Source organism: Amphibalanus amphitrite, unplaced genomic scaffold, assembly GCF_019059575.1.
Source record: "Amphibalanus amphitrite isolate SeventyFive unplaced genomic scaffold, NRLGWU_Aamphi_draft 000039F_arrow, whole genome shotgun sequence".
In the NCBI taxonomy this organism is placed as follows: domain Eukaryota; kingdom Metazoa; phylum Arthropoda; class Thecostraca; order Balanomorpha; family Balanidae; genus Amphibalanus; species Amphibalanus amphitrite.
Window position 1 is genome coordinate 1,168,638 of NW_024881535.1, and position 25,314 is coordinate 1,193,951.

Here is a 25,314-nt window from a genome sequence, read left to right on the forward strand (position 1 = left end):
TTGCTTTGTTTAGAATTCCAGTAAAGAGTGGACCGCTCACCAGTACCTGCCTCACACATGAACGGTCTCGGCCTATCCCTGCTGCCGCCGAGGTGTCTGTGCCAGCGAGGGCCAAGGAGGTTGAGATCGCGCTGAGGCTAAGAGGGGATTCCGACTTCCCCGCTATTCGCCACCGTACAACATGTTCTTTTCAGTGCACTGGAAACTCCACGATTCCATCATTTAGTTGCGTGATTTGAATTAACAAGTAGCACCTGGCCCAGGACCCAGTTCCGCGATTGAGGTATCCTCCCATGGTGCTCACGTGGATCTGCGGATTTTTCCCAGATTTCCCTTTACAGCATTTGGTAGCAATAGCTACCAAATCGAGGCGCGTCGCTTCAAAAGGTAAACAAACAACAGACAGGTGCGCGAAAGGTGGCGTTTTTCTATATTCTTGCATATTATGGTATTTTGAATATTTATGTATGTGCGAACAACTGAATGAGTAATATCTACACAATGTGTCCCTTCAAAATAGTGTAATCTAATGCAGTGTTTCATGGTATTTTTGCAGGCATTACAGGAATAATTCTGTCATCTTTGATGAAATCCAATCATGAGTGAATCAACAAAGAAAATACGAAAGAAAGGTGAGTTGACAGTGTTTGCATTGTCAGACTGTAGTTTTGTGATGACGGCAACCTTGTGCTGCCAGCTGCATTGAAAGCTGCAGTGTTGACTGTTGTTTTGTTGTAAAATGTAAAAGAATATCATGCTAAATCTGTGAGTAAAACTATTTACTATGCCATTTGCAGTTACGCCAGGTCCCAGGTATATTAAAGTTACTTGAAATTGTGTTTTTAATGCAACTGCTATCAGCGATTCTGTCCTGCCTCAGACTGTGTTAAGCTGTCCAACAAGATCATAGAGCGGTGCAAGCTTCCGATCCCGCGAGTGACCAGCATTGATGGCATTCGCTCCAACCTGTTCACAAGCCTACTGCAGGTGCTTTACCACAGGCTGCCAGAAGGTGGGTAAGAGGGACAGGAGCTGCGCCTTCAGCTGGAGAGTTTGAGATTGTGGATTGCTCTTGCAATATAAACACGTTTTTTGAAACCCCACTTCTGGTCTCCCGTGAGCTTCCAGCAAGTTGGATGGAAACTTTCAAAAAAGGTAGTCACTCGATTTTTCTGAAGTTTGTCTTTCTTGGCAGCTCAAGCAATGCCAAAACAAGCTTACGAACACACATTCGATCAGGATCAGAGGCGATACTGACTGTTAAATAAGTTCATGAGCTGGCCATCAAAATTAACAATTTGGTAATCTATTACAAACTGTCAACGTATCTCCTTTTATCAGGTATTATCGACGACCCGGCGAGCACCGAGGATGAGATCGCGAACGTGCAGGCGATCATCAACCACCTGGCGCTGGACCTGATCCACATTGACCTGTCTCACATCTCTGGAACGGAGGTGATCGCCGGCGAGCCGCGCGCCATCTACAATCTGCTGGAGATCTTCTGCGGCCTGCACAAGTACCTCAGCTCCACGTCCATCGGTCAGTGCCCGAAACCGTGATGCTGAACTCTGAGCATAATAATCTCCCAATCACTGTCTCATTGCTGTATTTATCGGTAAAAGTCTCACAGTCTCATCGTGTGCGTCATGTCACGGCCCCTATAAGCCACACAGATACGCATCGGTACCGGTGCATACGATGTCGCTATTGATGAGCATCAGTACCGACACGTTAAAGGGCAGGCTGATATACGTATGTGCTGCTGGTTTGTTGTATCGTAACGGCGCTTAATACCCGACCAATCCAATGGTTTAATGCCCCTAGCAAGTAAAAGTCGAACCGTAATCTCTCAACGGTTAGATAGGGCGCGGTATTGCTATGGCTGGAAATGGTACATTAAGTTGCTGATGTGTCGTGTCGACTCACTAACATAAATTTTATCCATCTCGATTCTCGACATTTTTGGAGACGCACAACTGGGTAATCAGGAATAATTGGTTATTCTGACATTTACAGGCCGGTGGAACCTGGAGGAGAGTTTATCAGAAGCCAACAGTGAGCTGAGCAGCCAGCCGTCCTCTGAGGAATCGGCAGTCGGAGGACGGGACCAGGTGAGGACTGAGTCCTCACAGAGGACAGAATTGTGTCCTCCTCCCCCCGGCCACTGGGCATTTACCGTGTGAAATGTCTGGTCTGTCTGTCTGTCTGTCTGCATGCATATATGCATGTATGTATGTATGCGATGTATGCATGTATGTATGTATGTATGTATGTATGAATCTTTGTATGTCTGTCTTAAATGATGTCAGCGTTTCCGTAGTGTAGTGGTTATCACGTCCGCTTCACACGCGGAAGGTCCCCGGTTCGATCCCGGGCGGGAACAGCTTCTTGCTCATTTGGAAATTGTTTCGAGGCTGTCAGGGACCTACGTTAGCGGTTTTAACTACTTGGACGTTGACGGGTATAAGCATATGTAGATAATTTGCTGAACGATTTTCAGAAATCGTCCTTGTTTTTGCATTGAAATAGCTATTCATTCGGTCACACGTCCAACTCCAACAGGTGTGTATACGTTTTTACTGTCCCGACCCTTGCCATGCTAATTGCTAACAGCAGCTGGCGTGCGTGTGTGGCAGGACGCACCGCCGGTGGACGCGGACCCGCTTGGAGACCCGGCGGAACAGGACTCCTCGCCGCCTCTGTGAGTGCGAACGGGTGAGGGGAGTTATGGCAGGGGCAGCAGCACCTGCCGCGGGTGGAAGGAGTAGGTTTTAGGTTACGAGTTTACTCACTTTATCGGCCGGAATAGTGTTAGGAAAGGAGAGGATTATGCAGGCGTTTGAATTGTGATGGATCGATAAATGAACTCGTAAAGATGCTTGTGGTTAACATTCAGTCGAAATTGTCAATTGATGACTTAAGAAAAAGGCCCTCTTGCGTCGTAAATGTAAAAGTAAAAAGATGTTTTATCGTAAATGTAAAAGGAGGTATTTCTACTTTTTTTCTCACACCAGATTTAGAAGGCATCACCACCCTACCTCCTAACCCAGCTCTCCCCCCCCCCCCGCAGCACCCGTCCGTCGTCGTCGGTGGCCCGTGCCGGCTCGGCCGGCCGCGTGCCCTCCGTCCCGTCGGCCGGGGCCGTCTCCGCCGGCCGCTCCTCCTCTGCGGCCCGGGTGCGGTCCTCCGCCTCTGGTGTGGCCCGTGCGCCTTCCTCCGCCTCCGCGGGCCGGCCGGCCTCTGGCAGCGGCTCGGCGGCCCGTGTGCCGTCCTCCGGCTCGGCAGGACGGGTCCGGTCCGGCGGGTCGGTGGGGATGGCCGCCTCAGGAGTCGGATCGGTGGTCAGAGTAGCGTCCGGAGCTTCGGCGGGAAGAGTGGCGTCGAGTGGATCAGCTGGAAAAGTGCCCTCCAGTACCTCAGCTGGAAAAGTGCCCTCCAGTACCTCAGCTGGGAAGGTGCCCTCCAGTAGCTCAGCTGGAAAGATTGGCTCGGCTACAAGAGTTCCCTCCAGTGGATCTGCTGGGAAGGTGGCTTCGAGTACCTCCGCTGGAAGGGTGGCCTCCAGCGGCTCTGCCGGTAAGGTACCATCGGCCGGCTCCGTGCCTAGAGTTCCCTCGGGTGGTGCGTCTGTCACCAAAGTCGCCTCCACCACCTCTGCCGGCCGGGCGTCCGCGCACAGCTCTGCCACGCGCGTGCCCTCGTCAGGCTCAGGGCTGGGCCGTGTGCGCTCCAGCGGCTCTGGCTCTCGTCCTACTAGCTCTGGCCCGCTACCCACCAGCTCTATCAGTGCCGGAGGGGAGGCGGAGGCCTCTATGTTCCCCAGTAGTGAGTCGGCCACCGTCCCAGCCGAGAGGAGACGGTCTGCTAGTTCTGGTGGGGGATCCGGCGGAGCGGGAGCCGCCGGGAGCAGCGGAGCCGGAGCCGAGCCCGCCTCATCGCTGGAGGGACTCGAGGGGAAACCGTCCCAGGCGTCACGACACTCGCTGCAGCCGGAACTGGCCGGTAAGGAAAGGGGAAGGAGTGGGGCGATCGGCGCAGGTAGGGAATAGGGAGGAAGTGAGACTGAACGATAAACTTATATAAGGATTAAGCAACGTAGGTCTTTAGATGGCAGATGCCTTACTACGCGCACGAGTAGGACGACCAATTAATTGATAATAGCACGATAATAGCACCTTTTTGTAAATGAGCGAGTGAAAGGAACGCATTCTTTACACAAGCTCCCTCGCTCATTCATTCATTCATTCACTCACTCAGTCAGTCACTCTTACACTCTCACACTCCCCCCCCCCTCCTCCCCCCCCAGCGGTGGACACGGAGACCTCGGAGGACGACCCGTCGCCCATCCGCGCTCCCTCCGGCGCCGCGGCGGCAGCCGGCGGGGAGTTTGACGCCCTGGGCCGCTCGTCAGTCAGCCGACCCAGCGCCGGAGGACTGGGGGCGGCCGGCGGGGGCAGTGGGGCGGCCGTACAGCTGAGCGGCAGCATTGAACACCATCACTATCATCACTACGAGGGAGAGGAGAGTGGCGAGAGCGGGCAGGTGAGAGGGGAGAGAGCGGGAAGCAGGTGAGTGCGTGTTGAATAGTTGCAGAGATGGTATGTGGTTTACCCATCGATGTAGTCATCGTAGATTGCGTGTATACGCACCGTAGGATTGTTGTGCAGTTGTCGATAAGTTCAGCCTCCATGATGTGTGGTAGTTACTACCATACTGTATGACATTCACTTGTATATTTTAGACGAACTATCCAGTAGCTAGTTCATTTTCCACTCTGCTATTCGACAGTGCCATCGACTTACCATAACAGGCGCCCCTGTTTTGCGGCTGGCCATTTCCCGCCACATCCCATAGGCTCAGCAGCTCCGGTGCCAACTACAACTGAACCCCCCCCCCCCCGTGATGACCCCTCTCTACTTTGGTGACGGTCGTCAGCTGACGGAGCTGACAGCGGACACTGAGGAGGAGGAGGAGGAGCAGGGGTACGGCTCCGAGCCCGGGGAGGAGGCGCAGGGGTACGGCTCGGAGCCCCAGGAGGAAGAGGAGGACAGTCAGCTCACAGAGGAACCGGTTAGACACACATCGTGCTACACATGTGCATCATAACATTCACTCGAGAATGCGTGCCGATGAGCGCAATTGACAGTTCGAATCCCCGTAAAACGGAAAAATTATCCTGCGTGAAAACATGGACGGGGTTATAATAACGCTCACTGGTGCCGTCCTACCAGCTGATCACATCACTCTCCTTGTTACTACTTTCCAGCTTATCAGGCTGGATCTATGCATCGTCTGATCTCGATTTCCAGTTGTCCATAACGCCCAGCATTTTCTATTGACTCGTTATTGCGCTCGTTATCGCACACGCCGAGTGTTGAGTAACGCCTGCCTCCCCGCTGTCGCCGGCAGACGGCGGACAGTCCCGAGGAGACCCAGGGAGAGTCGGAGCCCGACTCCCAAACTCCCTGGGAGGCTGACGAGTCCCCAGAGGAGGAGGAGGACGGTCAGGAGGACACTGCGGGGGAGGAGGAGGACGCCGGAGGACACGGCGACGTCAGTCGGCAGCTCAGTGAGGAGATGGAACTGATGAGAGCGGCCGCGTCATCACCAGAGCCCCCGCCGCCGCCGCCCGTGCAGAGGGCCTCGGTCACACAGCAGGTAGGGAGAGGGGGATGGGGAGCTACGGAGAGGGGGGAGGGCTGGTGGATTCGCTTGAGGTAGGCAGGCAGCTTAAAGGGACCCTCCCACCTTAACATTAGTTTTGAGTTGAGATAGCCAAATTGGTGGCCATGGCCTGAAAATACCGGTTTGGGCATTCACAACATCGAAAAATGCTTTAATTCGAAGATATGGAATTTCAAACTTGCAGTTTTCGGATTCTAAGGGGCTAATGCATTGGTATGCCCCCTTAGAATTTGTGACGTCAGCGGAGATCTAACGATTTTTAAATCTTTTACTAAAACGTTTGGCAGCACGCGGTGGTATATGCTGCTTTGCGCGCAACAAATGCCGCACTTTCAAATAAAGTCGCTAGGAACAGCGGAGATCCCAAAAAGTAAACAAAAGTAAAAGTCTAATATCTTGAAAACCGGTGAATATTTTTCGATGAAATTTGGCAGATATTCATTTTTGCTCTTTCTGAACCGAGCGACATCACTTTCATGCCAATTCATTAACTTTTTTGAAGGTGGGAGGGTCCCTTTAAGGTTTAGTTAGGGACGGGACTGGATAGTTTTATTTTATTTTTGAGCCGATAAATGTATCTTGTATTGCTGGCGATTATAATGTGGGGGACTTGTTTATCACGTCAGATGAAAAATAACGAGGGAAGAAATATGTCGGTTGGGGCCAAGTTGTTTTGCCTTGTAGCTCTTCGGGTAGAAAGGTACTCAAGTGCGCAGAGATATTTGCGCGGCAGCATTTCCGTCGCATCTTTTTCTCGATTTGGTGGCAACGTTATAATCAGTGCACGCTCGTGCCTGCGTGTTTTATTATTTTTCGAGAGTGTCACCTTATGCTACGTCGGTTTGCGTCGAGATCGGGCGAATTTTGTCAAACTTTGAGTGTTTGGGCTCTTGGTTTGGGCTTTGGACGGGGTGGTTGGTGGGGTATGTGACATACGCATCTTTTAACTCGTTCATATTGAACTATCCAATGTCAAAGCTCTTAAACCTAGCACACGGTCATTCCAAGTATCAGTGACTTGTTTACGATAAATATTCCGACTGTCAACTGTGAAACAAAGTGTTTGGAATCGTCAAAGCTTCATGTGTTTCGTGCCGGCCTTTTCTGCAAGCGAAGACGTTTGTTGTGTCAATTGAGCTTCAGGGCATTTTAGCAGGTAGATTCGTAGTCTCGAAGCAACTTTCTACGGCGCTGTAGCGTAGCGTTGCTGCTAGCCTGTAGTTGGTTTGGATGTCCCTTGGTATGTCACCTTGGTGTGACTGCTTCAGAGGAGGGGATCTCGGGGTTTCAATCACGAGACCTCTTGTTTTTTGCCTTTTCGCCGTTTCCGCCACATTTCGTGAATTCACTTTAGTTGGTTCTGTTGCTTTATGTTAGCGTACCTTTTTGTGTTTGCTTTTTCATTTGAAGTTATTTTTTACCTTTTGTTTCCTTCTTGGACGTTTCCTAGTTTTATTGGTGCTTAAATTTCACGTGTTTCGTTGTCAAAAACGTTATCTTATTCATTTCTGTGCATTTACCTAAGCGGAAAGTTTTCTGCTCGGTTGGAATATTCTATCGGTAAGAAACTGCATTGAATTCTAAACCAATTTTATGACTGATGTGTCATTTACTTTATTTGTGACTGCTCTTTGATTCATAAAGAACTACGTTAGAATACTCAAAACTCCCGATATTTATATTGTGTTATCATTTATTGGAAGGCATTTATCCTTCGGTTCTTAAAGTAACCCTGAACTTCATGGCCCTGTTCATGAACCCCGGCGGTCGCTGCGGCCGCTGCGGTCGCTGCGGCCAGCCGGGTTGTTACGTCACAAAAAGGGGCGGGGCTCATGTAGTATGACGAATGTATGACGTCATCTTGCTGCGGCCGCTGCGATCTCTGCGGCCGCAATCCAGCGACCGCTGAGCCTCAAGAAAACTAATTGCACTGAACTTGGCGCACTGAAGTCAAATAGGCGCAGGCCGTGTTGTCATGGAGACGATTTTGTAAACAAATTATCTACCGGTGTGCTTCAGTTGTAAACAATTGTCGGAAACTATTTCGGCAGCAGACGCTGTTCATGGAACGCTGCTGCGGCCGAGTGAGTGATGACGTTTCATAAATGGGCGGAGCTTAGAGCCTGCGGCCGGCCGCAGCGGCCGCAGACTTCATGAACAGGGCCCATGTGTCTCAGCCAGCTATTTAATCGCGGCAATCGTCACAGCAGCTCATTTTGTCCGCTCCCACAGTCTCAGTCGCCACTGTATGACGATTGTGTCCTCCTCCCTCCCCCGTCCCTTCCTTCAGCAGCAGCGGAGTGTGAACACCTTCCGGAGGGCCTCTCGGGACACCGACTCAACGGTACGGCTAAATACGCCGTCGGACGGGGGCTAGTGGATAATGTGCTAGAGTAGCACTGTCTTTTTTACGCAGCCTTTTCCCGGAGTTTGTCTGTCTCACGATGGTTTAGAGAATTGCCGTTTAGTTGATAGTTAGGCTTGTTATGAGCGAGCGAGCGCAGCGAGCGAAGTGAGTCTTTTCAATATAACGGAAAAATCTCAGTATGAGCGGCCCGGCCCGGCCCGGCCCAGCCCGGCCCGGCCCGGCCCGGCCCGGCCCGGCCCGGCCTGTAACGCTTTTGAGAGGCGTATATCTCAGCAACCGCTGGACCGATTGGCCTGCGGTCTTTTTTGTTGGGTAGCCCCATCCCTTCTACACCGTAATTGACTACTTTTGATACATCTCAGTGACCGTCGTGGCACGTGCCACGTGAAAAGTCAAGGGTGTTCAAGCTGTTTTGCAAAAGTAGTGATTTTGAGAGGCTCATATCTCAGCAGCCGCTTGGGCGATTGACTTGCGGTAATTTTTGTAGGGTAGCAGCATCTCTTCTACCCAAAACAGGATACTCTCGATGCATGTGGGTCACCCCCAGTGCACGTGCAAAATACAACAATAAGAGGTGCCAAATTTGTTCCCATTTCAGTAACTCGGTAATTACTTGGGCGATTTCGCTGAAACTTGGCATACAAGTAGGCACCCACCAGGCAATGCATTCCCATGTGTTGCGGTTAGGGTGCTACTGCACGTGCGCACGTGCAGGGGGCGTTTCCAGATCTCGAGAACGGCTGGGCCGATTGCGTTCAAATTTGGGACACGGTTGGGGACCAGTTAGTAGGGTGCCGTGCAAAAGTCATTTTGGACCCGTTTGCACGTGCGCACGTGCAGAATGCCGCTTCCAGATCTCAGGAACAGCTGGGCCGATTGCGTTCAAATTTGGCACACCGCTAGCGACCGGTTAGAAGGGTGCTTTGCGCAAGCCCGTTGGAAGCACCCTCTCGCCCTTCCGCACGTGCAGGGCTCACTATCTCGCTCGCTCGTTCTTCGCCCAAAAAGGCGTTTTATTGGTTTATTCAATTCTTAATGAGCATGTTAAAATACCCATTTATCCTCGTAGTTCGCGTTCGTTGCATTTATCTCTAGTCTGCAAGCTACTGAATTGTTGGCACTTTTCGGTGCCACCTGTCATGACCATTTTTCTTTCTTACTTATTCGTGCATTCCTTAATCTCAGTCCGTACCACTCTTCTCTCAGGACGGTATGCGTCGCGCCACGGCGGACGCCGATCGGCCGAGTCGCCGCGAGCTCAGCGCTCCCGCCCGTCGGCCGTCGTCCTCTGACCGGCGTCGGAGGCGACGCAGCGACGACTTCAGTTCGGCCAGCGAGCCGGGCATGGGACGCCGCTCGGGCGCCCGGCTGCCCACCAGAAACGTCGAGACCATCGCTGAGGTGAGAGGGGAGGTGTGGTGAGGGGTGGATGAGTTGGGTTATAAATGTGGAATGTGATAGCTTATTGTGAGAGTGAGGCTGACTTTCTGTCTGTCGGTTTCCATCTGTCCGTCTGTCTGTCTGTTTGTCTGTCTTTTTGTTTGGATGTATGCGTGTATGCATGTATGTATGCATGTCTGTATGCATGCATGTTTGTCTGTTTGTATGTCTGTTTGGGCGGCTGTCAGCGTTTCCGTAGTGTAGTGGTTATCACGTCCGCTTCACACGCGGAAGGTCCCCGGTTCGATCCCGGGCGGGAACAGCTTCTTGCCCTGACTGAACCGTTCCTTGCTTCTTATCCCCTTCTCTGTGTTTTGTGGATCCGTGCCTTGTAACGGCTGTACCCCAACCCTGTCACAGCCTGGTCTGTCAGGGACTTTTTTTACCGGGGATACGTCATGAGGTAGAGTAAAAGCATTTCACAAACAGATTACAATGCTGAGTCTATGTGCTCGCAGATCCGTGTGACGGGCACGGTGGTTGTGTTCTGTATCTGTGTTCTGTGTTCCCAGATCCGTGCGAATTAAGCAGTGTTTGTGTACCTGATAATATGTTGTGTTTGCGACGGTGATTGTGCTCTGTAACAGGTTATGTGTTCTGTTTCCCAGATACGTGAGACGAACAGCTGTTTGTGTTATGTGACGGTGATTGTGTTCTGTATCTGTGTTCTGTGATCTACGTTCCCAGATCCGTGAGACGGACACAGTGTTGTGTATCTGACAGTATGTAGTTGTGGCTGTGTATTTGTAATCTGTAACAGTGCTCTGTGTTCTGTGTTCCCAGATCCGTGAGACGGACGCGGTGGTTGTGTTCTGTACCTGTGTTCTGTGTTCCCAGATCCGTGAGACGGACGCCGAGCGGGCCATCACGGAGACGACTCGGGAGCAGGCCGGCGACCAGCTGCACAAGGAGACGGTACGACGCGAGGTGCGCAGAAAGGTCTCCAGCGCGCCGGCCACCCGGTCCAGACAGAGTGAGTCGGGAGTCGGGAGTCAGAGGGAGTCAAACAGTGAGTCTGGGGTACGCAGAAAGGTGTCCACTGTCCAGCACGCCGGTAACGCGGTCCTGACAGAGTGAGTCGGGAGTCAGCCAGGGTCCAGAGAGTGAGACAGAGTGAGCCTGGAGTCGGAGGTCGGTACAGAGTCGGACAGAGTGCGTGGAGAGTCCGACCGGTCCCGGACCGAGTGCCGCAGAGCTGGACCTGTTTTATAATTATCAAAACCGGTCCGGGCACGACCATCTCAACTTCTCCGGGCCGAATACCGGTCGGCGTTTATTACAAGCGTTTCCGTAGTGTAGTGGTTATCACGTCCGCTTCACACGCGGAAGGTCCCCGGTTCGATCCCGGGCGGGAACAGCTCTTTGACCTGTCCTGGGCCATTCAAGGGGGTTTTGCAATTTTCATTTATGTGCCCTGCGTTTGGCTGTCCTTTACGCTGCATTTCACAATTTTCATTATCCTTATCCAGATAAGGCTGCATTCGTCAATGCCTTGGTTTGATTTTTTTTTTGTTTCTGGCCTCACTATCTCTAGCTCTGTTTTTTTTTTGGGGGGGGGGGCTAGGCCCTTTCGGTCCAATGCGACCATTTCAGAGCCGGGAGTATGATAGGATATAGGGGGAGACATTGGTCTGGGCAGGCATCCTAGTGAGTCACCGGGGCTGAGCCCGTCCAGAGGACAGGCCACCCAGCCCCAAGGTACTCACTGCACCCGGCTACGGGGTGCGCTCCCTCGGGAGCAGCGGTGCCGCTCCAAGGGAGCAGCCCGCATGAGGTAAAGGTGCCTGTCCAGCCCGGAGCGGGGTTGCGGCGTGGAGGAGAAGGATTTCAGTATCCTGAGGATGGAAGCACGGAACGGTGTACCGGCAGTGTCGTACACGAAGCAGGCCACGCGGCGATCGGTGTGCAGTGACGGCGTCACCGACACCTGTCCCATGCCCTTACACTCCCCCCCTCCCCCCCGTCCCGTTTGACAGTGTCGTACACGAAGCAGGCCACGCGGCGATCGGTGTGCAGTGACGGCGTCACCGACTGGCTGGAGTCGCAGGCCGACGACACCAGGCTACACGTCGACGGAAAAGGTAACTACAGTAACCGGTTGGCATTTTGGCTAGCATGAGGTAGTGAAGGAGTTGGGGGACACTGCTAGCAGCAGGAGCTACAGCTCTCCCGGCATACCTCATATACAGGGTTGGGCAGATAAATTGGGACAAAATACGTATTTGCATTTAAAACGCCGTAGCTTAGAAATTTGTAAACATAGGCATTTCAAATTTGGATCACATATTGTCACACCAATTTTACACATTTATCACTAAATATGGTCACCGTGGTCCACCTGCATCAGTCCTTGTCGGTGCCTGGACTGACTGCACGCGCGGCGAGATCTCCCGTCTGAAATGGCTCGTAATTGTAGCCGACTGGCACTGCTGAGGCTCGCCACAGTCACATGGGGACGTTCGTTAGACTCACCCGCAAAAACGCCCCAGCAACCAGAACTTGTGTGGGCTGAGGTTTAATGAGGAAGGGGGCATTTTCCCCTGGGTACAGTTTGCGGGATCCTCCGTTTCAGGAGATTTTGTATTTAATTTACTGTATGCCGGGGAGCTGACTCCTCGAAGAGCATCACCCCATGCAGGATGTTGCCTTCTTCCATCTTGTTGGTTCGAACTGCCGGAATAATGGTTAGGTACCCTTTAATGGCGAACCCCCTCCCGATTCCGTAAAATAAGGGGGCCCCACGTGACCGTCAGAAGTCACCCAGTGGAATGCCATCACCGATGTCTGCTGCATGTTTTTTTGGAACTAATATCACGTCTTCTGGGCTGGTTGCGATGTTACATGGTGTTTGCAGTTGTTCATATGCTCGGTTATGGGGACACCATCGTCAGAAATGACCTGCACGTGCTTGCTCGCTTCTCCAAGCCCTCCAAGAGGAAACAATCTTTTTAACGTCACAGCTGCTTCAACATCAATGTTAACAGGTTGATATGCATCAATGCATAAGAGTACATGTTTGAGGTGCTGGTATATCGCTTTCTCATGGCGCGGCTACCTTCCCTGTAAGCTCGCGCCACTGTTTTCGCGAGGATCCTCTGATTTAACTGAATTTTGCCTTTTAGCCCCCCTGGAAAACCGGGGGAGCGGCCGGTGTCAACGCAATAGGTATGTAATATTGAGTCAATATCATCTCTTCCTCCAACGTTTACGCCTGTTCGATACACACCACTTTCAGCCATTTGATGGAGCATAATTAGAATATTGGCATGCATGTTGTGGTGACGTAGCCCTTTGCCCTCTGAACTTTGTGCAGTAGACTAGGTGGCGCTGAGCTCGTTGCGCTCGTGGGCACGGTGCGGCCGTGCACCAGTCGGGCAGCGGCCCCCGCCGGATACCGATCACCAATACAGGACTACGTTATTCAGAACGCTGTGTGAGATCGCGGACCGAGATCGCGGACCCGGAAGCTGGAACGAACTCAGCCGCGGATACTAGCGGCGTAACAACTTGGCGACGAGGACGAGATTCGCTTAGTGGTGATCTCGGAAGGAAAAGTGGCGTTCTCACGGATTTGGCGTTCTGGTGGTGCGGCTGCGGCACCGGTGGCCGACGCGGATATACGTCACGGGGAAGTGACAGCGTCGGGACTCGGACAAACTCGTTTGGCGTGCTGGATGGTACAGTGCGCGGCGGTCGGCGCGGATATACATCACGGTGAAGTGACAGCGTCGGGCCGGGTGATCTTGCTTAGTGCTTAGTTCTGCTTAGTGCTTAGTATTTTTTTTTATACTGCTGCATAATTTTGTGCATTAACGCTGTAAGCTCTGCCGCTGCGTTTCGCTGTATCGTTGTTGAAAACATTTGTATTGCACCTCCGTGTTGGGTGAACAGTGGTGCGGGCGGCGACGGCGGCCGCTGGACTCTGAACTTTGGACTCTGCTCGGTGTGGCGTGACTGGTGAGTCAGCGCGGTCAGTGCAGTGTGCAGTGCCCGACCCCGGTGCAGGCTCGGGGCGGTGGCAAACATGGCGGCCGGACTGCCGAGCGTGGCTCCTTTTGCAAAGGGGATGGACTTTAGCCGGTGGCTGAAGGGTCTGGAATTCTACGCCGAGGCGATGGACATAACAGACGACCGGCGGCGGACTGCAGTCCTGCTCCATCTAATGGGGCCGGACATCCAGGACGTGTTCGACACACTGCCGGAGCCGGCTGCAACGGCTGCAACGTCACAATACGACACCGCTGTGGCTAAACTACGCCAGTATCTACAGCCGACGTCTAACCTTATGGCGGAACGTGTAACGTTCCACCGCACGAGCATGTACGCCGGCGAGTCATTCGACGCGTACCTGGCTCGTTTGCGGGCGGTGGCTGGGCGGTGCGGGTTCCCGGCGGCTGACCTCGACCGTGAGCTCCGGGACAGGAGCGTGGCCGGCGCGACTCCACAAATTCAGGAGCGACTGTTGCAGACGGTCGGAACCAAAGGAGACAACTTTTCACTGCAAGATCTGCAGGCTACGGCTCGTGCATACGAGCAAACGCAAATGCTAGTGACGCAGTTCCGTAACGCGTCTCTGAGCACGGACGGCGTCGGACGGTCAACTACCGCATTGGACGAGCGGCCAGAGGTCGATGTGGTGACCTCGGGGCCGGATCAGCTTAACGCTGTCCGGCCACAGCGCACGGCTGACGGTAACCGGAGCCGCCAGCGGCGCACGGTCCGCTGCTACCGCTGCGGTGCGGCGGGACATTTTCAGCGGGACTGTCAGGACAGCCGACGCCCGGATGAGTCAGCGCGTGCGGCACCAGCGTCACGGCGGCCGACGGGGCCGGGGCGCCGGGAATCTGACACTCGTGGGTCCGACGGGGTCAGACCGGCACCGGAGACGCGGCGGTGCTACCGCTGCAAGCAGATCGGACATCTGCGCAGTCAATGCCGACAGCAGACTGCCACGGCGGGCATGTGGGGGCTGGGGCAGATAAACGCTGTTAACCTAACGGAGGCGGTTAAAATGACTTTACCGGTGAACGGGGTGGCCATCAAAATGGTGGTGGACACCGGCAGCCCTATCACTGCTGTGGGGCGGGACACGGTCATCCCGCGGCTGCGACTGAGACCTACTCAGCTGCAGCTGTCGTCTTTCACTGGTCACCGGATCCCTCTCCGGGGTGAGGCAGACGTCTCTGTAAGGTTTCGCGGTCGGGACTATCGACTGCGACTGGTCGTGGTGGACCTGCCTGGCGATCGCCGTCTGCTAGGCCGCGACTGGCTGCGGGCTCTGGACATAAGTGTGGGCGGCGGAGAGACGGCGGTGATGGACGTCACTCCGGACCGAGGGACGGCGGACCTGGAGGCGGTCTGTAACAGGCACAAGTCGGTGTTTGACGGCACACCGGGGCGCATCAGTGGAGTAAAGGCGCACCTGACACTGAAACCGGATGCACGGCCGGTGTCACGGCCGGTGCGCTCGCCTCCATATGCACTGAAACCGGCCGTCGAGCAGGAGCTCGACCGCTGGGTGCAGGCCGGGATCGCGGAAAAAGTCGGTCCAAACGACGCGCCCGGCTGGGGAACACCACTGGTGACGGTGCCACGGGCTGATGGCGGTGTGCGTCTGTGCGGTGATTATCGACTAACGGTAAACCCGCAGCTGCAAATGGCGACGCATCCTACGCCATCCGCCGAGGACATCTTTGCGAGCGTCCGAGGACGGCGGTTCTGCAAACTGGACCTGAAAGACGCCTTCCTGCAGCTGGAGCTCGCGGAGGAATCGCGGGATATGACAACAGTCGTCACGCACCGAGGACGGTATCGGATGAAATCCCTACCGTTCGGCATATCGGCGTGCAGTTCGGTGTTTCAGGCCGCAATCGATCACATCCTGGATGGCATAGACGGGTGTGTGGCCTATCAAGACGATCTGCTGGTGACGGCGGCGAACATGACGGACCTGTGCGAGCGCTTGGATGAAGTGCTAACTCGGCTGGAAGCTCATGGAGTGAAGCTGAAACGGGAGAAGTGTCAACTTGGACTCGACGAGGTGCAGTACCTCGGCTGGCGCATCTCAGCACAGGGGCTGCGTCCAGTACAGGAGAAAGTTGACGCAGTGATCGACATGCCGGACCCTAAGGATGTGAAAAGTCTGCGCAGCATCTTGGGGAGCATCAACTACTACCAGCGGGTGCTTCCCAACCTCTCCACGGAACTAGCGCCGCTGTACGATCTCTTACAGAAGGGCGCCACGTGGAAATGGACTAATGTGCACAAAAACGCACTGGTCAGAGTGCGGAAACTGCTGGCAGGGGACACAGTCCTAAAGCGGTACGATGCAGAGGCGCCGCTCAAGCTCGTCACAGATAGCAGTGAAGTCGGCGTGGGAGCCGTGCTTCTGCAGCCTGACGAGGAAGGACTGGAGCGTCCGGTGATGTACGCCTCTCGGACACTCACAAAAACGGAAAGGAAGTATCCGATGGTAGAGAAGGAGGCGCTGGCGGTGTCTTTCGCCGTCAAGCGTTTCGGTCAGTTTCTCTACGGCCGGAGGTGGACCCTGGTCACGGACAACAGGGCGCTGTCGCGCATCTTGAGTCCGGAGCGTGAACTGCCAACGCTGGCTGCGGCCAGGCTACAGCGGTATGCGCTGCAGCTCGCGGCTTTCACCTACGATGTGGAGCTGCGTCCATCAGAAGATATGCACCTGGCGGACAGTCTGTCTCGTATGGCAGTGCCAGGCGGAGAGGTCGAGCCAACGGATGCTGAAGACGACAACAGCGGCGGCTCGTACCTGCTGTTCATGGACGGAGTAGCTCCGGTTCTGACGGCCAAACAACTCGCGGCGGCGACACGCCGCGATCGGGTACTGTCGCGCGTCCTGACGTACGTGCACAGTGGGTGGCCCGGACAGGTGGAGCAGGAGCTGGCCCCGTTCCGTCAGAGGCGGGATGAGCTCTCCACGGACCTGGGATGTCTGCTCTGGGGTGGCAGGACGGTGGTTCCCCACTGCCTTCGGCAACAGGTGCTGGCAGAGCTGCACCAAGGTCACCTGGGCAGCGCCAAAATGAAAGGTGTGGCGCGCCGATACGTATGGTGGCCGGGCATGGACGCCGAGCTGGAGGCCCTGGCGCGTGACTGCGCGGCTTGCATGGAAAAGCGCGGGGCACCACCGCGTGCTGAACTTCACCCTTGGGAACCGACGGACAGCTGCTGGTTCAGGGTTCACATCGACTTCGCTGGACCCTTCCAGGGCTCTTTCTTTCTGATAGTGTATGACAGCTACTCGCGCTGGGTGGAGGCAGTGCCGATGCGTGAGACCAGCACGGAAAGCACTGTGCGTGTTCTGCGCGAAATGTTCGCCAGGTTTGGATTGCCGGTCCAGGTGGTCAGCGACAATGGACCCCAGCTGACCGCCACTGCGTTCTCCCAGTTCCTGAACTCGAATGGGATTCGGCACATCAGGACAGCGCCGTGGCATCCAAGTAGCAACGGGGCGGCGGAACGCGCAGTTCAAACCGTAAAGAATGGCTTGAAAGCTGCACTCAAGGACGGAGGAACGCTTTCTCAGCGCCTACAGCGGTTCTTGCTGGCATACCGGGTGGCGCCACACGCGACCACGGGGAGGTCTCCAGCGGAAATGATGTTGGGACGGAACGTGCGAACCAACCTGGACCTCCTAAAGCCGGATGTGCAAGTGCGGCAGCGCGAGGAAAAACTTCGCCAGTGGCAGGCCGGTAGGCCAGGTCACAACAGGCAGTTCTCGATCGGAGACCACGTCTGGACACGGGCCTACGGTGGACCGTCCAAGTGGCGGCGGGGCGTCATCACCGCCCGGACGGGCCCGCTGTCGTTCGAAGTGGACGTGGGGAGCGCGATCTGGTCGCGGCACGCCGACCAGCTGCGTCTGGCGGGCACCCAACAGGCTGCTGCAGCGTCCGATGGCGCGGAGGAAATCAGCCGGCAGCCGACGGTGGCAGCACCGAACCGTACTGGACAGGTTCCGGTGGCACCCACAGGGATTGGCGAACCACCGGTGACCATCAGACCGGGGGTCATCGTCGGGACAGGTGTGACCGGCGGGTCGGAAACGACGGTCAGGTCACCGGCCACAGACGGACCAGAGGCGACGGGCAATGATGCTGTGACAGCACCTGCTACCGCTACCGGTGGCAGCTCCGAGGAAGCGCAGGTAGCTGCAGGCGGCGACGCTGGTGCCGAGGAGGCGCAGGTCAGCAGAGGTGGCGGTGTGACCTCATCGGCGACAGGAACAGGAGCTGGATCAGCAACTGGAAGCATCGCTCAGCGTGTTTCCGTCAGGCAGCGGAAGCAGCCGCGTCGCCTCATAGCCGAAATGTGACGGCGACACAAAGTCGTGTTCGAAGCGACTGGCTTTGCTTTGAAATAGTTTTAGACGGATGTTAAGTCTTATTTCGGCCAGTTTTTGTGTTGTCTGCTTCGCCACGACTGTCATTCCTGTTGAGGGGGGTAGTGTGTGGTGACGTAGCCCTTTGCCCTCTGAACTTTGTGCAGTAGACTAGGTGGCGCTGAGCTCGTTGCGCTCGTGGGCACGGTGCGGCCGTGCAGCAGTCGGGCAGCGGCCCCCGCCGGATACCGATCACCAATACAGGACTACGTTATTCAGAACGCTGTGTGAGATCGCGGACCGAGATCGCGGACCCGGAAGCTGGAACGAACTCAGCCGCGGATACTAGCGGCGTAACACATGTGGGCGCGGACTAAGTTGATAGTGGCTTGCTTAAGGCCACGTTCTGTGACCAGCCGACTTAAAATTACAACGCAACCTGCATAACATGGAAAAATATTCATTAGCCTATATTTATGTTCAAAAATTATCTTTATCACTAAAAAAAATAGTCGTTTTAGAGGAAGTTGAAATTTGTCCCAATTTATCTGCCCAACCCTGTAGATGTGTTTAGCACACCCCCATTGTCATTGCGATGTCATGATTCAAGAGAGATGGACTTGTTGAAGACCTCCTGAGAGCCTCACATGTCTGACGTGTGCCCCCTCCTCTGTCACTCGTGCAGCTGATGCTGATATGTCTAATTATCCTCACGGCTTAACCCTCCTTGCTCACATCTTTCAGAGGCTGACGTGTTTGAGTACCTGCGCCGCGAGTTTCCGTACGTGCACGTGTCTGCTGAGACGAAGCGCCGACTACTCGCCCAGTACCGACATCAGATGAAGTACATCATGAGCCTCGTCGAACCCGTCGAGTCGCGCAAAATCAAAATACGGGTACGTGGCGATTTAAATGGCGAATAGCTTTACGGTTTGAGGAGTGAACGGTCGTACCGTGGGACTGCGGTTAAGCTGTACAAGGGCTCGCTGTATTATTGGTTACAAATATTGGAGGCTAAAAAGGATATGATTGAGGTTAAACTTCGCGTAAGAGCTGCTTAGGGTAGAGATTGCTCGAATTTTTGTCATAGAAGTTGAAGTTGAAGCTGTCCATGGAAAGAGGCCCCTTGCAAAGGGCCTGCGACTTCCTCACTTTCACTTTTACTTTCTCTCCACGATATTCCTTCGTTTGGATGCTTTTCAACTTTGTGGCTGATTTTGACGATGCATCAGGCAAGCTAATTCATTGCTTGAACTGAGACGTTGCCCAAAGCTGATCGATTTCTTTCTTAAATTCGATAAGGGTTGGGGCAGTAACCACTCTTTCTGGAAGAGCATTCCAGTCATTTAAAACCCTCAGCGTCACAAAGTTGCGTCTTTCTCTTTGCAAAGTTGTGTCATGAATAAATTATTTACTTTTGTGTTGTTCGATACATAGAGATCTTATATACATAGAGATGACATGCACTTAAAATCGTGGCGATTCAGTGGGTCTTTTTAAGCAACTTATTTTCAGCCAGTAGCGTGCCAATATGGCTGAGGCATTGTTAGTCTGAAGAAATTATTACGTAGCGAGCGAAGCAAGCGTAGTCTTTCGTAGATTAACGGAAATATCTGAGTATGAGCGGCCGGCCGGCCGTGGTTACGCTTTTGCGAGGCTTATATCTCAGCAACCACTTGACCGATTTACATTCGATGATTTTTCTAGGGTAGCTTCATTCCTTCTACCAAGTATTGGACTATTCTCGATGCATGTGGGTGACCGCTTATGCACGTGCCACGTGCAAAACGAAGAGGTGTCAGTTTTGCAATTGTTGCAATATCTTGGTAACTACTTGGCCGATTGCGCTGAAAGTTGGTATGTAGGTAGGCACCCACTACGCAATGCATATCCATGTGTCACAGTTGGGGTGCTGCTGCACGTGCGCACGTGCAGGGGTCGATTCCAGATCTCGAGAACGGCTGAACCGATTGTGCTGAAATTTGGTACATGGTTAGGGACCAGTTAGTAGGGTGCCGTGCAAAAGTCAGTTGTGAACCATTTTGCACGTGTGCACGTGCAGGGTGCCGCTTCCAGATCTCGAGAACGGCTAGGTCGATTGTGCCCAAATTTGGCACATCGCTAGGGACCGGTTAGTAGGGTGCAGTGCACAAGTTAGTTGGAGGTGTCCCTTGCAAATTCGCTTGTCCAAGGCCCACCCTCTCGCTCGCTCCGTTGGTCGCCCCAAAAGGCGTTTTACTGGTTAAAAATATTGCTGATCTTTCCTGGCTGATTTCATTCCTGAGGTAAGCAATGTAATTTGTAGCATGATTTCATTTTGTGTTTTTATTGAATTCCTTAAAAGCTCGCCTAAAAGCATTCTCTCTCATTCAGGCTCTCATCAACCCGGCAGGCGGTGGACCTCCCGGCCACCTTCCGCGCGGTGGGGGGGGGGGCATTTTTGCCCCCCTCCCGTATCTCCGAAACTACCGGACGGATCCGTAACATTCAAACGATGTTCGATAGCCCTGTCAAATTTGTCGATGGAACTCCAATTTCATTGACCTCGGGGTCACCGATGACGTCACAGGTCAGGTCAAAGATAAAATGTTTCGCGTACGTTAAAAATAGGGCGTACGTTGCCTAGTATATATGTTGCTATTAGAGATCACTGATAATACCATGTCAGGTCACAGGTCAGGTCACCAAGGGTCAGCACATGAACCAACTTTACTATTTACTAGGGTTGTGCGATGCATGTTTTATGGCCCCCTTGACATGGTCCCCCCCAAAAAAAGGTTACAGGTCTAAGGTCATTTGGGTCAGGTTCATGGAATTTTCAGGGTAGGTTCCTTGAGATTTGGTCAAGTTTGGCGCTTTCGGTCAACCGTCGTGAAAACGGCTCTTCTGAACCTTTCTGAGCACGGTGCAAGCTCAAATATACATATGTTGCATGTTCCCATTCAATGACACATTAACCCTCGCCGGACCTATTGGTTTTCTACATACGCGCCGGCCGGGGGGGGGGAGGGGGGTTGGTTGGTTGGTACGATTTCCCTCGCCGTTTCGCCCCTGATGAAGCTAGAGCGTCGCGGAAAAAACAAGCGTGTGCGCCGTTACAAGACGCAGGTACTGGTACCCGATTTTAAGGTCTCTTGAGGTCAGGTCAAGTGACCAAGGGCCAGGGTTCAGTTTTTCATAACTTCGCAAAAAAACGGTCGGAGAGCCGCGATTTTGGCATCATCGTGTTCGCCTCGCTCAGGCGCGTCGAATGGTATACTTTTTGTTCGGGTGAGGTCAACTTGAGGTGTTGACCTCGGGTCAAGGGCAGGTCAGCTCCCCCAGATCACGAAGCTGGTTGACAGAGGTCATGTTACATATTACTCGAATCGGCAGGTCTTCCTTGAGTTTATTGGTGGCTTTCCCGACTTGCTAACTCAATTTGATGGGGAGTTATTGATGAAAAACTCTAATGACCCAAGTATATAACTGCAATGAAAACCGTAAGCCTCACGCTAATAATTATATTACCTAAAAATAGGGCCAAGAAAATAAGACATGCTGGGCAAACTGACAAACTGACTTTTTTCAAACCGTCTTACGGTTTTCATTGCAGTTATATATGTAATCATGAGCCTCAAAACCGCGCTTTCTTTAATCAATGATCCAAGTGACCATAAATGACGCCACGCAATGTCAACAATGCAAAAGTGAAGCATCGGACCTTGCAAGGCGTGAAAGAAATCACGATTCCATGTGCTGGAGACAGTTTGAGATAGTTCTCGGCGCTAACATAGCAGTTTTCATTTTTTCCCCATTGACTTATACCTAATGGTGAGGTCACGTGGCCGACCTGACCTCATGTGATTTTTAGGGAAAATCCGAGATATATGTACAAGTTGTGAGACCTCTGGATGATACTACATCCTGTAAGTTTCATCTCCCTGTGAAAGTTCCTCTGGCACTGACGGCGTTGCGAAGTTGCGACATCTGAGGACTGTGCAGAGGTTCACATATGACGTCACAGGTCAGTGACCTGACCTGACCTGAAAATGCGGTTGGTGTCACAAGATGCGACTTGGATCAAAGGTCAGCTATGCCAAGTTTCAGCTCTCTATCGCCTGCGTGTTCGGAGCTATCGTGAAAAAAAACTATAGGGAGGCGGCACCCGCCCCCCCCCCCCGTCGGACGGCGAGGGTTAATGATACATGCAGTACCTGATACGAGCATAAGGTTAAAACATGCCTAATATCATTTCAATAATAACGCTCGAAAGCGTCACAGCTAGACAAAAAAGAAAAACTGTACTTAAAAATAAACGGATGTGAACACAATCTCCTTGACCGAATCCTTATAAAATGCAAGTCACGGGCCATGGCACCCCAGAAAACCTTGCTTAAAAAGACCCACTGAATCGCCACGAAATCAAGTGCTTTAACATAGGCGTGTCATCTCTATGTATATAAGATCTCTATGGTTCGATAATCCTGAACGGATCGTGTGACCTCCCGGTATTACCTTGTATGTTTCATGTGATACGCCTTTGACCTCTATGTGACCTCTGAGTGATCTGTATGACCTCCGCCGCAGCGTCAGGACGTGCTGAAGCGGCAGGCGCTGATGACGGACATCATGCGGCAGCAGAAGGCACATGACGACAGGTTCAAAAAGCTATCGGACGGAAAACGGCGAGAGGCCAAAATCAGGTGGGCTGGATGTGATGGATTAGAACCATGGTGCAGGGTCAGCGCTGATGGTTGTTTTTTGTTTGGTGCCATTTCAGTTGGTGCCAAGACAGTAATACTTTGTAGCTAGCATGGCTTCGCGATGGCTGAAGCATGAATCATTGGTGAAAAGTGCGAATATTTTTCGTGATGATTTGTTTACTTAATTGTGCCGTCATGAAATGAATCTAAGTGGGAGCTCCATATGCCGCCCAACTTCGGTGCGATGGCGCCTGCGGACTAGTCTGACGCTAGCTATGCGTTTGTGCTCACAGGAACATGCCTCGGGACAGCAAGATCTCGTGTCTGCGCGCCCAGCGGTACGTCAGCTCGTTCCAGCAGCAGTTCCAGTCGCGGTCCGCCTTCAACAAGAGCAAGGAGGAGCTGGTGAGAGGGGCAGGGGATGGTGGGAGAGGGTTGGACGGGGAACTGGTGGAAGGAGGGGACAGGCACGTGTGTGAACATGAGAGGAGGGGAGAATACTTGAATGGGAAGGGTTAGATAGGTCGCAACCCTGGTTGTAAAGGTTTATGTAAGCCGGAGCTCCGTTGCCAGAAGATCCTTTGGAAGTTCTCACTGCGCAATTTTGTGTAAACTTTTTGGCAAGCCTTTTAGCACCGCAAAACATTCTCTATGACGACTCGTTCTGTCTGTTAGCTGCTCATCAGCTGATATCACAGTTGGTCACCCGATCTGACGTCCTCGTCTGCCCATCCTCGTTTCCGCGTGCAGCTGCTGCGGGCCGTGTTTGAAGAGATGCTGGAGATCCAGCGGAGCCGTCTCCGCGCCGTCCGACGCCTCGAAAAGGAGTCCATCGACGAGTTCTACGACGCCAACGGCTACACGGCCGACCTGAACCGCGTGCACCAGTACTACGAGGCCAATTTCCGCGAGCTGGCAGAGCTGCTGGCCAAGGAGCGGTCCGATCTGATGCGGACGCAGAAGCAGCAGAAGAAGCTCAATGACAGGATCAAGAGGGAGTTCAGGGAGTACATGGAGGCGGACGTGCGCAGTCTGAACGACAAGATCGTCAACAGCTGGCAGCCGCAGTTCAGGTAACGTGAACGGGGGGAGGGAGAGGGTGGAAATACTGGGGATAAGGGGGTGGGAGAGGAAGGTCAATGATACTTACGTCGCTTCGTTGTGGCCGTGCTTATAGATCTGCAACTACCTCCAGCTTGCAGCGAGGTGTAAACTAGGCTACATCGCTTGCCTTTTCCCAAATGGGAATCACCTTGCCGCTCACGACGACGTAAACTTACCGAAACTAAGCCATTTGGTGGATTGTAACCCACGCCATTGCCACTACCCACAAGCATCATGTGAGGTGGCAGCTGCGCTCGCTATTGATGACTTCATTTCAGCCATCAGTCGCTGCAATGTGGGTGACAAACTCCCTACTCCGTCCGTTTTCAGGGAGCTGGACGCCGACAGAGTCCGCAGCGATCTCTATGAGGCCAACTGGAAGTTCTGCGTGCAATAGCGCCGCCCGATCGCCACCGTCGTCCCTTGTTAGTTGTTAGTCTGTCTCCCGTTGATACGAACGACCCTCGACTCTGCCCTCTCCCAGGGCTCTCATCTCCCTATGTATGTTAGTACGATGTTTGGCCGGGCGGTGGGCGGGCGGCGGGACCCGTAACTAGCCCCCGCCGCCCCAGCCGTCGCCAGCGTTCGTGATCTCCAAATCACCCCGGCTCGGCCGGGGGTGCGCGACTGCAGCGCCGCCACCGCGCGGCGGCCGCATCAGGAAACACAGTGTCTTAGTTGTCTGTAACAGTCGCTCCGAGTTGTCGTGCGCTGGGGACCCACTGTTTTATACCAGAGTAGCATTGCCCAAGGGATGCATTCCGGCGAGACAAGTGGTCATATTCGGTGTTCAGAAGTATTGTCCCGTTATCAGTTGAAGTATTTTAATGTTTTTGTTACGTGGAATAAATCGTTTCCTGATGCACAAATCTGTTTTCCTCTTGCGGGTCGTAGAACGAGATTTTGAACGCCGTCAAGTCGGGTTTAACTGTTGCATGGAGCAAGTAGAGGAAAACTTAATTTTATAGCGTTACATTGGTTCCGGATGCAGAGGCGGATCCAGCTCAGAGTTTGGGGGGGGGGGGCAAACCATAACAATTTCTTTTCATGCCTCGTCCATAGGCGTAATGTTAAAATTATGCCGTTTGGGAGGGGCAAATGCCCATTTTGCCCCCCCCCCTGGATCCGCCACTGTCCGGATGCATGTTGCATGTTGGGACAACTTTTTGTAACTGATATGATAATATCATAATCTGGTCGATTCTGTGGATTGGTCGTTTTTCTTTTTCAACCTGTGTTGTTGAAACAATAACTTAACTGTATGGTTGAGAATCAAAATATCGCCCTCATTGTCTTCATCATCTTTTGAGGTCGCTTCATGCGATGCGCCGAAAATCGTTAGCACGTTTGACGTCATCCCAGCTGTATTGCCATCCTGTTTCTGAAGATGTACTGCCAACGAACAGCATGGTAGGAAATCCGCTCTGTCAAAAGCCATAATTGATGAGCTGTTATAATGTAGGTCGGTCTTCATTTACCAGTTCTTGCTCAAAGCTGGAGGACTTACGATCAACATTTCAGACTCAGCTGTCGGATATCGTGTCGATTTGCTGCGATAAATGGATAGAGAATCTGGACGGTGCGCACTTGCTGATGGTTCCCTGAGGGGCATAGAGGGTAATCGGGGCCATCCAAACGGCAAGATTGATAATACCGCCAGGCGTAATTCCACCCTA

General features: G+C 53.3%; 1 protein-coding gene and 3 non-coding genes across 13 annotated transcripts; all 4 read left to right on the top strand.

Annotated features, from left to right (window-relative positions):
• Positions 1-115: 115 nt before the first annotated feature.
• LOC122374245 (centrosomal protein of 95 kDa-like) lies at positions 116-24,507 on the top strand. 10 transcript variants are annotated; one of them, XM_043352895.1, is made up of 19 exons: positions 383-417; positions 557-632; positions 881-1,012; positions 1,342-1,542; positions 2,020-2,114; positions 2,640-2,704; positions 3,074-4,005; positions 4,310-4,545; positions 4,939-5,073; positions 5,413-5,661; positions 7,982-8,032; positions 9,263-9,457; positions 10,334-10,469; positions 11,473-11,577; positions 18,594-18,745; positions 22,419-22,534; positions 22,828-22,939; positions 23,285-23,607; positions 23,969-24,507. In XM_043352895.1, the coding sequence occupies exons 2-19, from the start codon at positions 599-601 to the stop codon at positions 24,033-24,035; spliced, it is 3,336 nt and encodes a 1,111-aa protein (XP_043208830.1). In that variant the 5' UTR covers positions 383-417; positions 557-598; the 3' UTR covers positions 24,036-24,507. The 10 variants fall into 10 exon arrangements, with proteins under 10 accessions (XP_043208853.1, XP_043208830.1, XP_043208809.1 ...); XM_043352874.1 differs by having other exon boundaries at positions 383-406; positions 7,979-8,032; XM_043352889.1 differs by having other exon boundaries at positions 383-406.
• Trnav-cac lies at positions 2,314-2,386 on the top strand. The gene has a single exon. It is a non-coding gene; the product is annotated as a tRNA-Val (tRNA).
• Trnav-cac lies at positions 9,686-9,758 on the top strand. Its single transcript has one exon. It is a non-coding gene; the product is annotated as a tRNA-Val (tRNA).
• On the top strand, positions 10,781-10,853 carry Trnav-cac. The gene has a single exon. It is a non-coding gene; the product is annotated as a tRNA-Val (tRNA).
• Positions 24,508-25,314: the final 807 nt, after the last annotated feature.

Excerpts from the sequence above, each read along its gene's own strand:
- LOC122374245 (XM_043352874.1), top strand. The coding sequence starts at position 599 with ATGAGTGAATCAACAAAGAAAATACGAAAGAAAG. Across the intron at positions 5,662-7,978 it reads GGGCCTCGGTCACACAGCAG|CAGCAGCGGAGTGTGAACAC; the intron begins GTAGGGAGAGGG and ends CCCTTCCTTCAG. Across the intron at positions 18,746-22,418 it reads CGCGCAAAATCAAAATACGG|CGTCAGGACGTGCTGAAGCG; the intron begins GTACGTGGCGAT and ends CCTCCGCCGCAG.